This window comes from Aplysia californica, unplaced genomic scaffold, assembly GCF_000002075.1.
Source record: "Aplysia californica isolate F4 #8 unplaced genomic scaffold, AplCal3.0 scaffold00021, whole genome shotgun sequence".
Classification (NCBI taxonomy): domain Eukaryota; kingdom Metazoa; phylum Mollusca; class Gastropoda; order Aplysiida; family Aplysiidae; genus Aplysia; species Aplysia californica.
In genome coordinates, this window is record NW_004797291.1 from 819,984 (window position 1) to 833,841 (window position 13,858).

At 36.5% G+C, this 13,858-nt stretch overlaps 1 protein-coding gene across 1 annotated transcript; it reads left to right on the forward strand.

Moving 5' to 3' along the window:
* Nucleotides 1–1,312: 1,312 nt before the first annotated feature.
* LOC101861931 (egl nine homolog 1) lies at nucleotides 1,313–8,111 on the forward strand (the record flags this gene model as incomplete). Its single annotated transcript, XM_005090729.3, is given in 5 exon segments — nucleotides 1,313–2,519; nucleotides 3,565–3,684; nucleotides 4,760–4,896; nucleotides 5,416–5,480; nucleotides 6,507–8,111. Coding segments are annotated over 5 exon segments (1,518 nt in total). The 3' UTR covers nucleotides 6,578–8,111.
* Nucleotides 8,112–13,858: the final 5,747 nt, after the last annotated feature.

Below are 13,858 nucleotides of genomic sequence, written 5' to 3' on the forward strand. Positions count from 1 at the left end.
CCCCCGAAAATACACATGCTTTACTGGTACTGTAAATATTACTCTTTTTATCTTTATAATCATGGCACATCTTTCACTGTCCTACTCATCAACATAATATAAACGTTTGAATGTTAGTCCCGTCTCTAAAATATTGGCGTAATGCAAGACATTGAAGGGGCAGGACCACTTTACAGCTACTCTACACTTAATTACATGCCCCCCCCCCCCTGCACGCACCTTTTCTTCCTCTAAGACTTGATACCTGTTGTACCACCTAGATAAGAAATGGAAGAGGAGGAATTAAGGAAAAGCCGTTTTTTAAATTATGGTCTTTGGGGGAAACATAATTTGTGGAGCCAAAAGAAAGACGTACGGACTCGAGTGAGCTCTCTACACAATTATGCTGTGTTCGGGCATTCACACACGTGCGCGCACACCAATATGGACACATGCACAAACACATAAAATATGTTAAAAACACATAATATAGACACCCCCTCCCCTTCTGGGCCTTATACACATAGATCTATACGAATCAACGAGACCTAACGTTAACAAAAATATTCGAATTATGAAACATTCTAGTTCTAATTTCTTCCGTGAAAGCTTTTAAAACTACAGACGAAGCTTTAGATAAATCATGTACTTTTTGTTGTTATTGTTCGTTTGTTTATTTTGAGGTTGTATTTTTTGTAGACTTGTACTCTTTAGAAAATTTAATACATCTTTCTTTTACGGTACTACCAGGTCGTACGACCTTGAGTGCGGATAGATCTGTGTTATTATGTATTCACACATGTAGTCATGTAGTGTTTTACAAAAGCAGCGTGCCTCCTTCTCGCCTTTGCTGGCACGCATCGTCTTGTCATCATTCTGAAACACGTGCCAAAATGTCGACTTGACACAATTAACTTTTTTTCCTTTTAGAAAAAAAAAAGTTGCATATAAAAGAGAGCCGTCGGCGTGCAGTTTCGCTGCTAGACTATGGTGTTGTGGCTTTCACATTTATTTCGAGTTTAGAACAGTACAGAAAGAGAATAATTTCTTGATTGTATAACGCTCTGAGTACTTTAGCCTACCAAAAAGCGCGCACAGGTTTGTGTTTTGAAGTGTCTGCTTCTTTGCCAACGCAACATCGTGACCCCACAGTAGCACCACACTTGCACATGAGGAAGTGACGTTTACAACTTGACCCACATCATGTAAACATCAACATGGAATCGCTAGGCTAAGGCACGTCGAGATGAGCGTGTTCGTTTTCTTCTTTTGTTTATGGATCTAAGTGGTTACAGTGAATTGTGCTTTTGTAAAGTGAAATATATGTTATGTTTCAGCCCCACAATCAGCCAGAGGGCCTGCAGATTGAAGGAAAAGTCGTAGAACATGCGGCTTTGCTTACGAGAGAGCAGTAAATGGCGGAAGGAGGACTATCAACACTGACAACAGGCCTACGTGACGAGGTGAATGTATGCCAGTTGTGTGGAGCACTTGAAAATTTGTCGCTGTGTGGGGGTTGTAGGGGTACCTGGTACTGCTGTAAAGCTCATCAGCGCCAGGATTGGAAAGATCATAAGCGGGCGTGCAAAAAGAGCAAAAAACCCTCGTCGATAAGTGACAGCGGACGTGAGGCCGACGCGACTGAGCGTGCGAAGCAGAGCATGCCTAACGAAGTCGAAGGCGCGGACGATTACACAGATGCAGATTCGGTTGGTGTCGACGATAATTCCAACCTAGAATCACCTTTAAAATTATCTCTTGACGAGCCCAGAGCACTGCCATGCCCTGTGACAGGTCACCAGGACATTACGGGGGGCAAAACCAGTCAAGAGGAAAAGGACCCTGCTGAGGCGGGGGAGGCGCAGCAGCTCACATCGCCAAGCGAGAGAGAGGGGGTTATTGATGACTCCCGCGAATGTGATGATAGCAGCCAGGTCCAGGGCAAGACTGTGCTACTAGGAAAACAGCGTACCAAGTCCAAGTCTTCCAAAAAGAAATATAAATATGAGCAGCAAGGAAACTTGCCCAGCATTTCAGAAGATGGCCTACCACCAGAGAGATACTATTTAGACCATTCAACACATAGGATAAGTCTGCCACCTATTGCGAGAGCAGCTGCAGCTAGGCAGGCGCAAGATTCAGCAATGGGTCAAGGGGAAGAATTACTTTCGCCGTCGCAAAGCAGAGAGCAGTACTTGTCTGTTTTGCGGTCTCGGTTTAAAGTTTTAGCAAAATATGTCGTGGATTGTCTTACAAAATATGGTATTTGTGTGATTGATAAATTTTTAGGCGAAAGCACTGGCTATGAAATCTTGAAAGAGGTGCTGCAACTTTCCTCTGCGGGAATTATGAAACAAGGTCAATTAGTGCATGGACCTTCTTCATCTAGCAATAAGTACATTCGTGGTGATATGATCACTTGGGTGGATGGCACAGAACCAAGAAGCGAAAACATCCATTTCCTTATTTCATGCATGGATGCAGTTGTGCTTCAGTGTGCCAGTCAGCTGGAACCTTACACCATCAATGAACGAACCAAGGTAGGTACCCCCATCGTTTGTTTACATAATTTTACTGAGGGCAAGGGGTTGTATGCTTTTTTATATTGATCTATAAAATTGCTGTGAGTTGATTTTTAAAGAATATTCTTGTTGGCCAATTGAGTTTTCTCACTCAGGGAATAAAAATTTAATCTTTGGGAACAATATATATTTTAATAAATAGATCTAATTCAAGCAAGTTTTGTTTAAGACTGTTTAATGATAAGTAGTCAGCTTTCTTTTTGCGGTTTAGGTAAGCTAAAAAAAAAATTTAATTTTTGAAAAGGTAGCCTACAGAATGTTGTAAAGATTGAATAAGTTTTAATTGAACACTCTGAAATCATTGATTGAATAGTGAAAATCTGGCTTAAAATTAATATTATGATTATTATAATGGATTAAAAAAAAGTTTGTAGGTATATCTCTTGATTTAGATTTGGTCTGTTTTTATTGCTATTGCTGCTGCTACTTATCGTCCTAGTGATACCAGCTAACTCCAGCAGGATACAATTTTTCAGGAGAAACAAAAATCATTAATAATTCATTGGTTTCAGCAGGCTGTGGATTCTGCTTTATGGAGCATTTCGTGTCAAATTCAGACCTGTCTTTGAATGTAGACCTAGCTGAGCCTAAAGAAACTGATAATTTATAATAATTTGTGAAATAAAAAATTCGTATGTAATTTTTGATAAAAAGAAAAATGTTTTGTGAGTTGGCTGATCTTATCGCAAAGGCGACGAACTTGTTTAAAATATTTTGTTTAATTAAAGTCAGAGATAATTTTGAAGGATCTGCTAACGTTGTGGCCTTTGTAATTGTTTTTTAATTATATTGACAAGCTAATCAGGGCCTGTCTTGGGAACTTTCCTGAAGCAATAAATTTAATGGAAAGATGTGATTGAAACCTTTTTATGGAGGTTGTAAATTATATGTGGAAAAAAAAATAGTCATTGTAAATTTCACAACATAATGTATTTTGTATGAATTTTTTCTCCTAATTTTACAGTACACTGTTCATGATTTTCTCAATTTTTTTTCTGTGAAGGCGATGGTGGCATGTTATCCTGGGAGAAAGACCCGCTATGTTAGACATGTTGACAATCCAAATGGTGATGGTCGCTGCATAACCTGCATTTACTACCTCAACGAAAACTGGGACGTCAGGGTAAGTCAGATAACACAGTATAGGAAGTTAAACATTCTGTGTTACTATTCTGCTTTAGGCTAACATGAGTTTGTAGAACATTTTTTTCATATCTCTAACATTGAATTTGTAAACCCATTAAAAATTTTAAAAAACCAATAGCATGATCTTACTGAAGAATATTGTGATTCCGTGTTCACATTTTATGACAGTGCTGTCAGGCTATTACATATTTAACTAAGAAGTGCACCTGTTTAATTTTCTCAAAAGTTTTGTATTCTTTGTAGATATTAATTGAAATGTGTAATTTTTCAGTCACGCAAAGAATTAAAACTTGTGTTTTTGTTATTTTACAATAAAAGTAAAAAAAAAAAAGATATTACATTATACATCACATTTATTTCTTTATCCTTGAATGTTTTTTTTAAAGTCTAACTCAAAATAGTGATGTAATTGATATTCATATGGTGTGTTTTATTTTCAGTAACTAGAGAAGAGATAAAAGGATTAAGATTTTGGGGTTTTTTGTTTTTTTTTACTTTTGAATTTGCACCTTGTGAAAATTTTTGGAGATTTTTACAGACAGGCCAGATCAACAATGGAAGTTGCTACATCAGCATGCATTGTATCGTTTCTAAGTTTTATAAAAATGGCAAACTACATTGCTTATCTTATCCAATAGACCAAAGTGCAGTTGTTGTACATGGGTGACTAACTATATTACCCTTGCCTTCTGTGTATTATATGCACGCCTCCGTGTACAGGTTATATTATAATAGTAGGGCATATATATCAGGAGCTTAGATCTGCAGGTCTAGTCTATAGTAGGCTCAGTTGGGCAGGACTCGTCAAGAAATTATTTTGTTCTTTTTTGTTAAACATTTCTTTAAGTTTACTTGTATTTTTCATTTGGTTTCTTTGTTTTTATAGATACTGGAATATTCACTGTTTTGTAATTCATCATATCAGAATATTGTATAAAATTAAATTTGTATCCTGTCACTTGTGACGTAACATATTAAAAAATTTTAAAATATAATGAGCAGATTTTGAAAATCTCATCCAATGTAATATTTTTGGTTAAAAAATGTTTCAGCAACACGGAGGACTCCTTCGAATCTACCCTGAGGGTGAAGACAGAGTAGCAAACATTGAACCAAAATTTGATAGACTGCTCTTTTTCTGGTCAGACCGGAGAAATCCTCATGAAGTTGAGCAAGCTTTCAAAGAAAGGTAAGAGCCATTTTGATGCTCATGTTAAAGATGTAGTTTGGTATTCTTTTAAGATGCAAAATCCATTTCACACCTACCTGTTAAAAATTTTCCTATTTTAAAAAAAAGGAAAAACGTTAAGATTTTTGTCTTTCTTTATTTACAGTCTGGAGTAGTAGTGGGACTGAAAATCTGTAATTTTGTAGACTTTTAAACTTTGAAATGAGACTGATATGCTTTTCACAATTATTCCAATTTTTTTATTTATTTATTTGTTTTTATTTATTTTTTGGGGGAGGGTATTTTTTTATTATTCAAAATATTAAACTTAATTTTTTTAAAGTCAGTATATTTTTTAATTTCTTTGGTAGGCTTCGTTTGTTGGGGGTACATTTGTTTTTATGATAGGCAGTTTGACTTGATATAAAGGTGCAATGGTCTCCTTGTGTTTGAATGAGGTCACCACAGAACTTCGATATTTTATGTTGAAAAAGTGCTATGTTTAAAAACTTTAAAAATCAAACTGACTTCTATATGCAGGTATGCAATAACAGTTTGGTACTATGATGCAGAGGAAAGAGCCCAAGCACTGAAGAGATTCAAAGGTTTGATATATTGTCTTTCATTCCTTTTTAGTTTTTTTAAATATCAGAACAAAGTGGTGGCTCACCCGTTCCTTGTTCACATCTTGTATTGTTGCTCAGTATGGATGGATGGATAGAGGATGAATTAGTAATTCTTACTTGTTTCTGTCCATCTGTTATTTTTTTTCCCCCAGCAACATTTTACACTTCCCCAACCCTCAATGTTTATTGTTATGTTGATGTTCTTCCCAAAAAGTTTTCATTGTTTTGTGGACTGTGGGTTCTTCTATTAATAGTGCACCTGAATTTTGCAATAGGTAGTTCCCTTTCTAAAACATACTAACCCTTGTCTCCTATCCACTTCGCCTATTAAGAGACTCTCATCAAGGATGCTGTCTGTCCAGTTGTTTGGATGTGGGTAAAGAGGAACAGAATCATAATGAACAAATTGCTGGCCAGCTGTTCAGATGTGCCAGGCCAAACATTTTGAAACTTAAAAAATTGCAGTTCCTTAATCTCTGGTATCGGTTTTACATACATAAAAATTATTTTGTAAAAATATGTTGAAAAGCAAAATAAGATGCATCATGTCGGTACAATTTTTATTATTAGAAAATGGGACAGTTTTTGCATTCTGGGCTTACAATGTTTTAACAGCTTGCCGACAAAATGCATGTTCCTTTATTTTCCCCTTCTGAAGGTGGTGGATGATTGGAGGGCACTACTTGTTGTCCCACTTTTTTTTCCTTTCTTTTTATTTAATGTGTTTGCTTTCTTGCTTTTTCTCTGTACTGAATGACTACCATTGTATCAATGTTCTAGCTCTTAACTCCGTTGTATTATCTTTTTCTTCAAATTTAAATGCATTGTCTTTTGTAAATGATCACATAGCTTTTGCAGTTTGTTATATAAGTATTCAAAACTATAAAGAAAGACATCCTTAATTTGGAGAGCATTATTTTTACTAAATTATGCCTAAATGCAAAATGTGAATATGCGACATTTTCTCTTCGTGAGAAGTTAATAAATCTTTCATTCCATTTCCAGGGAGCTCAGACTCAAACAGTATTAAACGCCAGGCAGTTCCTTTAATCAATGGTAACCAGAACTTAAACTGATGTGCAGAGTGTTCGAGCAAGTGTGTATCTGCTACGGTTGTGGGATTCAATTGTTCCTCTGTGAATAAGAGATTGAAAGAAAACTGATGATGAACTGGCAATGTGTCATCTAGATTGGTTTGTTTACCTGTGTGAAGTTTGTGATCAACTTTTGAGCTCTTCAGAAAGGCTTGATGTGATGTGATGTTCCAACATTTTTATCAACTTGGAGACTGCTTTTAAGGTATGAGGAAAGTTCAGGAGGAAAAATGTGTTCTTGATATATGATGCTGTGTAAAATGTTGTGAGTTTGCAAGTACTGACTGCTTCCAAAATGTTGGATGACCTCCTTTTGATTGCTAGTCCCAAGGATATTTTTTAAGGAAATATTCTGTCACAGAGAAATGTGATTGTTTCCAGTGAGTGGGTTTTTATTTTCATTTTACATCAAGACAGCTGACTTCAGAGCAGGAGATAAGAGCTTTACCATGACTTACTGAATCAAACAAGTATTCTGTGATGGGAAATCTTCATTCTCATTTATCAAAATCCCTCTGTGCCTCTATGGAAAACAAAGTGATTTTTCTAAGACACGTTGATTTTCTTTTTGTTGTTCACCTTTTTCAAGCTTCAGTTTATCATGTGAGAGCAAGGGATGATAATCTAATGCTTCAGTCAAAGAGCATTCCTCATTGTTTGCTGTACTCTGTGAGGAAGTTCTATTATCTTCCTTTTTAAATATCAATAGTATGCTAAAGAATTGTTTCTGGGTGTACTTTGTGAATGAAAGTGCTGTGAGTGTTATGGTTCTCCTGTTTCCTTTAGCCCACCATTTCGAGTCTCTGTTGTGAGTGTTGTTCATTACTTTTCTTTCTGGGTGTTCTTGGATGTGTCTGGGAATTTTGTTTCACTAGGGGTGGGTTTATTGCAAGGTTGACTGATGTACAGTTTGTCATGAATGGTTGTGAAGTAACCATAATAAAGTTGTTCTGATTTTTTTTGTGTGTGTGGGTGTGTCAACCTAAAGACAGGTTGACTGATAGATGGTGAGGTGGGGATGGAGGCAATAAGTAAAGGGAATTCATGGGAAACTCTCACTATGTCAGAGGTAGTGGCTGTTTTTCTGATCAGGGACAAATTTCTCTTTTGCGCCTTTCTTCATTCAGTTTTTTTCCACTGGTTTTTAATTTTTGAAAAGTGTGTGTGGATGGTTGGTGGGTGCTCTGATGTGGTTTGCTTCTTCTGTCCTATCAATCGTCTATCATAATTATCTCCCCTCCTTCTTTTTTGTGTTTGTTATTCTCTTGTAACACCTCTAATCTTTGGCACTTATATGACCTTTTTGTGTTGCAAGTGCCGTAAAACACTAAAGCTAAAGCAGAAAAGTGTGTTTTTGAAGTCTTTCTTTTATTCTTTTAACAGATGCCTTAAATACTTTGGTTCAAGAAAATAGGAATTTGGATACTTTGACAGAGAAATTATTGCTCAATCAATATATATTTGTTTTATATTTGACTTTAGTTTGCCTAGATAATTGTTCGTAAGTAGAAAAAAAGAGTTGTTTGTGTATGTGTTTGTTTTTGTGCGCTGGGCTTTGAGAAAAAATGCGTTATAATGTGCCTCTAGTTGTTTTATCAAAAAAGTGCCATATGTTTTAATCATTTTTCTTTTGTGCTAAAGTTGAAAATTAGTAGACCATCGTTGTCATATCATTTCATTTTGGCATTTCATTATTCATTTATTGTTTTGATCCCATAATCCATTTAGAATTCCAAACCATTTCCAGATTAACATGACATTGTCATTGAATTTATTCAGACCTATTCTATTTTTTCAATATTTTCTGAGCACAAAAGAGCTCTGATGAACTGAAACCAATTCCTTTTCTTTCAATGCTTTACCATTTTTGAATATATGTGATTAGTGTGTCATTCATTAAATTTTCATCTTTCTTTTTGCTTGTAATATAATGCATCTACTTTAGACGATCTTTATGGTGGTTTATATTTAACAGTCAGAGTAGGGACATTGGAAACAGACCAAGATTGATAGGCATGGTGCAAAGAAAATTTCCCTTTTCTAACTGCCTCTCTTTAACCCTGTTCTTTCCCAACGTAATTGATGTGTCATTGATTCTTTCTCATTCAGAGGTAAAGGAGTGAAGGTAATCAGCAGCCTTATGCTATTGTTTTAATTCTCCACCAATGCCTTGATAAATGTGTCATATCTATCATATGCAAGAAGCCTAAATTATTCTATCTCAGTAAATGCATCAACTAAGGACATAAGCTTAAAAATGCAAGATAGTTAAATAAAAATTTTGATACTTCCATTTAACATGCTCTACTCTACTTCATGTCACACTTAAACCAGTGGTGACTTGTATGGTGCATGAACGTTCTGACCAGTGTTGCAATTCAACAGGGTGAGGGATTGAATGCCGTCTGTTACGGTATTACTCATACCTAAATATTAGGTCTCTTAATTAAGGCACAGGTAGGCCAGTGTTGAAAATGTTATGGTATGTAAATTAGATCCTAGATTATTAAGAAAGTTTGAAGTTTGATAACCCTTGCCTTGCACAGAGATGAGTATGAAAATCAGTCCTGTAAGGAAACAGCACAACAGTTATGTGATTACTTCATGAAAATGCTTTCTACGTGTATAAAAACATGATGTTAAGACTTGTTTGTTAGCCACTGTTTTGAGGTACTCACTTTTCCTACTATCAGTTGTTAGCTAAGTGTGTTTACATCATGTGAACTCTCTGCACTTGAATCATAGCATTGTTTTCACACTGACTTGATTTAGTCTTGTTTGTAGTAAACAAAAATTCTCTTTTATTCTAATTGCATATGAAACATACATTTTAAGAACAGATTTTAAGCTTGTGTCAATACACATACCAGTGTGTCATTGTGGACGAAGAGAGAAAGTACACTACAGTTTTTGTTCAGGGGCAGTTTTGTGTTAAATAGGAAAATAGATACCTAATGTACTTAACATGATCTTACAATGTTCTGTCATTAATGTCAAGTAAGTAGTTTTCTACCGGTATCCACAACAGGGAATTTTTCTTCTCATTTTTTTCTGTTTGTGTATTTAATAGTTATAAAGGGCAAAAGCCTGGAGCCATACTAAAATGCAGTTAGTAAGTGCTTTCATTTTGTAAAGAATCCATAGTGGACTGAAATGTATTTGGAGATAATCTTACAGAGTCTAGTCTGCGTGCTGACAAATTCTTCACCCCAATTTCATGCACTGAGTATGACTTTTTTTCCAATGATTCATGTACTGTAATGAAGAAATATGAACAAGGACCCACCACGAAGATGTTGTGGCTAAATGGATACCAGAGTGAAACCCTGGTGGTATCATTGAAAAAGTCATTCTTCTCTGGTTTTAAATAACGTTTTTCCTTATCTGTATAAATAATCTGTTGTTAATAGTGAAAAATTGGAAGTCCGTACTTCTGAGAGGGAAGTTCTATTTAGAGTGCATCTTTCAAATGAAAAGTCGAATAGATCCTGTGCAATATATTTTTGAACCTTCGTTCAATTAATGTCAGCTTCTGCTTTTTTGCCCCTGACATAAAGCAAGCAGTGTGAAAACTGGACACTTAAGCACACAAATACAAGAAGAAAATGTGCCAAAATCAAACGATGAACAAGACAGTTCTGAGATGCCTGTACCTTTGTTCATTTGAAATTAGGTGTTTCAAGCAACAATGAAAGTAGTTTGATGGTCAAGCTTGATGTTTCTGTTCTACTTGATGGTCTGCCACTGGACCAGTAAAAAAGTATTCTCTATAGCTCTTTGAAAATGACATTATATAAGTCTGTCCTTAGCAATGTTATTCCTATCTGCTGTTTTTATTTCTTATATAGTTGGGCACAGACACCACAAACACAGAAAACTTGGAATCGCGGTTAGCTCATACAATTTGCCATTCCTAAATTGATATCTTTTTAATTTTATGTTATCAGTTAACTCGAATTATGGATGTGTCGAACGTTTTTGTCAATCCCTGACATGTTTGAGTATCCCTGCTTGACTGTGTTTTCATTTAGCAAAGCTGTAAAAAGTTGACAGTCAAATAACCATGATGAAAGTCTTGTAGTGGAGGAACAAATACATCTTGTTCATGGTTTCTGTCACAATCATCATAATGTATGTTTGTTTGTGTTTTGGGGTTGGGTTTTTTTGTTTTTTTTGTTTCATAGTGAGTGCGAACTTATAATTTATATGTATGGCTTACAGACTTGATCTACCTCAGTATCATTCTCTTTCTAGTGGATTGAGATTCAGTCTTTGCAACTTGAGTGGTACATTTTTAACAAATGCCAAAGAGGTTCTCAAAGATTACTTAAAGAATGAAGTAGGGAATAGCCCTGGGTTTTTTTAAATTACTGAGCAGTTTTTATATAAATTTACGTTTTGCCTCGATAAATGTTTCTTTTTATTTCTGACATTCTTTCAGAGGTGGAAATTTTTACTTTTTCTTTCTAATAAAAATAATGATTACCAATCAAATACTTTTATATTTTTGCATTTTTTTTCTTTCTTTTTTTTTCTTTTGGGGTGAGTGCTTGGTTTTAAGGAAAATGACATGTTAGGTTGTTGTCATCATTGTCTCTTTTTCCATTGACAAGTAGATATGTTTTTGTTTTAAAGATATATTAGGAAAGTAAAAGTCTTGCTCAGTGTTCAGATCTGTCTCATTTGTTGATGAAAATGTGAAAGTTGTATGTCTATACATTGTGTGCCAGAGATGCTTGATAATGCTGTCACTGATGGTGCTGTGATTGGCATTGGGTTTTTTTTTCCCCCTCAATACATTTCCACCACTTATCACTTTGTGTGACCATCTATTCTCCTGCCATGATGTCTACCAATTATGTTCTCAGGAGAAAGCATACCCATTTCTGGGATTTGAATAATACTTTTTGTGTCAAACAAACCTTTGCCTCGCAATCGAACAAAGAGTATGTTTACTTCAATTTAGTGTTAATTTTTTTCATGCTTGAATTTACAGAATGCTACAGGTACCTTTGAAGTTGAAATTTGACTTGTGTTTTCCCTTTAATGATTCTTTAGGGAGCTTTGTAAGGAAGTATGAGTGTACAGTCACTAAGTGTTAAGGGGAAGCTTTGTAAAATTTCACTGTTCATGTAAGGCATGAATGGAAATTTTAAACAGAAACCTACACCAATCACAGAGGAGCGTTTTTATGAATCATATCGTTTGAATAGTTGTTAGTTTGATCTATGACCTTGGTTTGAAAGTATTTATTTGGTGAATGTGGTAAATTAAAAATTTGGAAACTGTCTTCTAAGGTTTTTCGAAAACTTAAAATCCCTGGTCACAACAGACTCATATTTTGTAACTGATTGTCATAGTGGTCAAAGAGTGCAACTTTGCTGAAGCATTAATAGTAGTCTGACCTGCTCTTGTTTTCGGAGAATTGTTGCCCTCTTGAGTCACTGTGTGGTATTATTGCAGAACAGCATATATGACTAGTCTTGTGAATGACAACGACAAAAGTGCTGGGTATTTACAGTCAAACCTGTGTAAGACGGAATCGCAAGGGAGTGGGGAAAAAGTTCCGTCTTAGACAGGGGAATTGGGGGGGGAGTTCAAAGGCCAAGCCGGTGGGATCAAGGATCGCTTGTCCGATCGTCAAGCAGTGGTCAAAACTTCACACCTCTCAGCTGCTATCCTGTCTGATAGTGACATGCGTCAGTCTTACTTATCCAATTACCGTCAGTGCTTGCCTTTCATAGGACCACTGTTTGACCTATTAAAAACAGAAGCGTTTGAACATCTCCTTTGCTTCCCCCCTTAGTCCCACCCACCAATGCCATCCCTCACTGCCATCATGTAACAATGATTCGAGGAACTCTTTTCTCGGCTGGCCGTACGATCAGGGTGGCAGGCATTGGTCAATCTAATTTCACACCTCTGGCTTCTGGCTACCCAAGAAAGTTTCCGTGGTAGTGGCTCGCTACTCGAGCACTCTCACGGGTAGTCGTGAAAAATCACACCCACACTACATTGACCATCTGCAGTGCTCATTGCTCACATGATGGGGTAACATAGGGTAACTTCTACCCCCATCGCACCCCTACTCCCCTTCCTCGCCCAGCGACATGGCCATGGCGTTAAGTTTAGAGCTGGCAGAATCAAACTTGTGAGTTTTGTTTCAAATCAGGGCTGAGCGGGCAAAGCATTTTCCGTCTTAGTCAGGTGAAACCCTCGGAAGGGAGCGGATTTCCTTTCCGTTTCCGTTTTATACAGGTAATTAAAGAGGAATATATCAAGGGGGGAGCGGGGAGATTCCGTAAAGACAGGTTTCCGTTTTACACAGGTTTCCGTTAAGGCAGGTTCGACTGTATATCATTGTTTTAAATAACTGTCCATCGCTACCCAGTTTGATAGCTGAAATTCATACCCCCTTTTAACCTTTGGTCTCATCAGAGACGCAGTTGTCCAGTGCATTGTTTGAATTTATTCTGCCAGTGCATATATATGGATTAAGTATATGTATTCCTATCAATTTTGGACATCCCCAAAATGTTGTGTTTGAAGAGTAAAAGTTACGCAGAAGATGAAAACATATATAAACGTGTACCGGGTATTGTCCTTGGATTGTGTCGAAATGTTTGCGTGTAGTGAAGTGTCTCATCGCACATCTCGACTGCTCAGTGTAAGACTCTGTAAAACATCACTTTTCCGAATGGTGTATGGGGGAGTTTTACGCTAAGCTGTCGATCTGCAGTCATTTCCTGTAACACCATTGTTTTGATCTGCTGTTTTTACACATTCAACAAAAAAAGCCTATTCAGTCTTCCATTCATCTGTTGTCATCAGGGTTATGTTCTTCTGATTATGGTTATGTTGTTCATAGTCCCGTTTTCAGGTTAGATTGTGGAAGTTTCAGCTGATTTATTGGTTAGATTGAACAGGCATGATTTTAGGACATGCATATTCAGTAAATATTAAATGAGGAACTTCTGTCAGATTTAATATTGTGAGAGTTAAATGCAGCATTAACTGTGCGTTTCATATCAGTTTGAGGTGGAAATCTTAATCCCATGTCATTTGCAATGTCATATCCTTCTTGGAACATTAGGTGTATTGTAACTAGTCACTACAGTATCTCTTTATGTGATAACTTTGCCTTTATGCTTTTGCCTTGAGCATTGAAACTGACTATTATTTGTCATCAGACATTATGGAACGAGGGGGGTATAGGGGAAGGGAGTGGGGTTCATAGGTGAGATGGGGGGGGGGGGGGGGGGG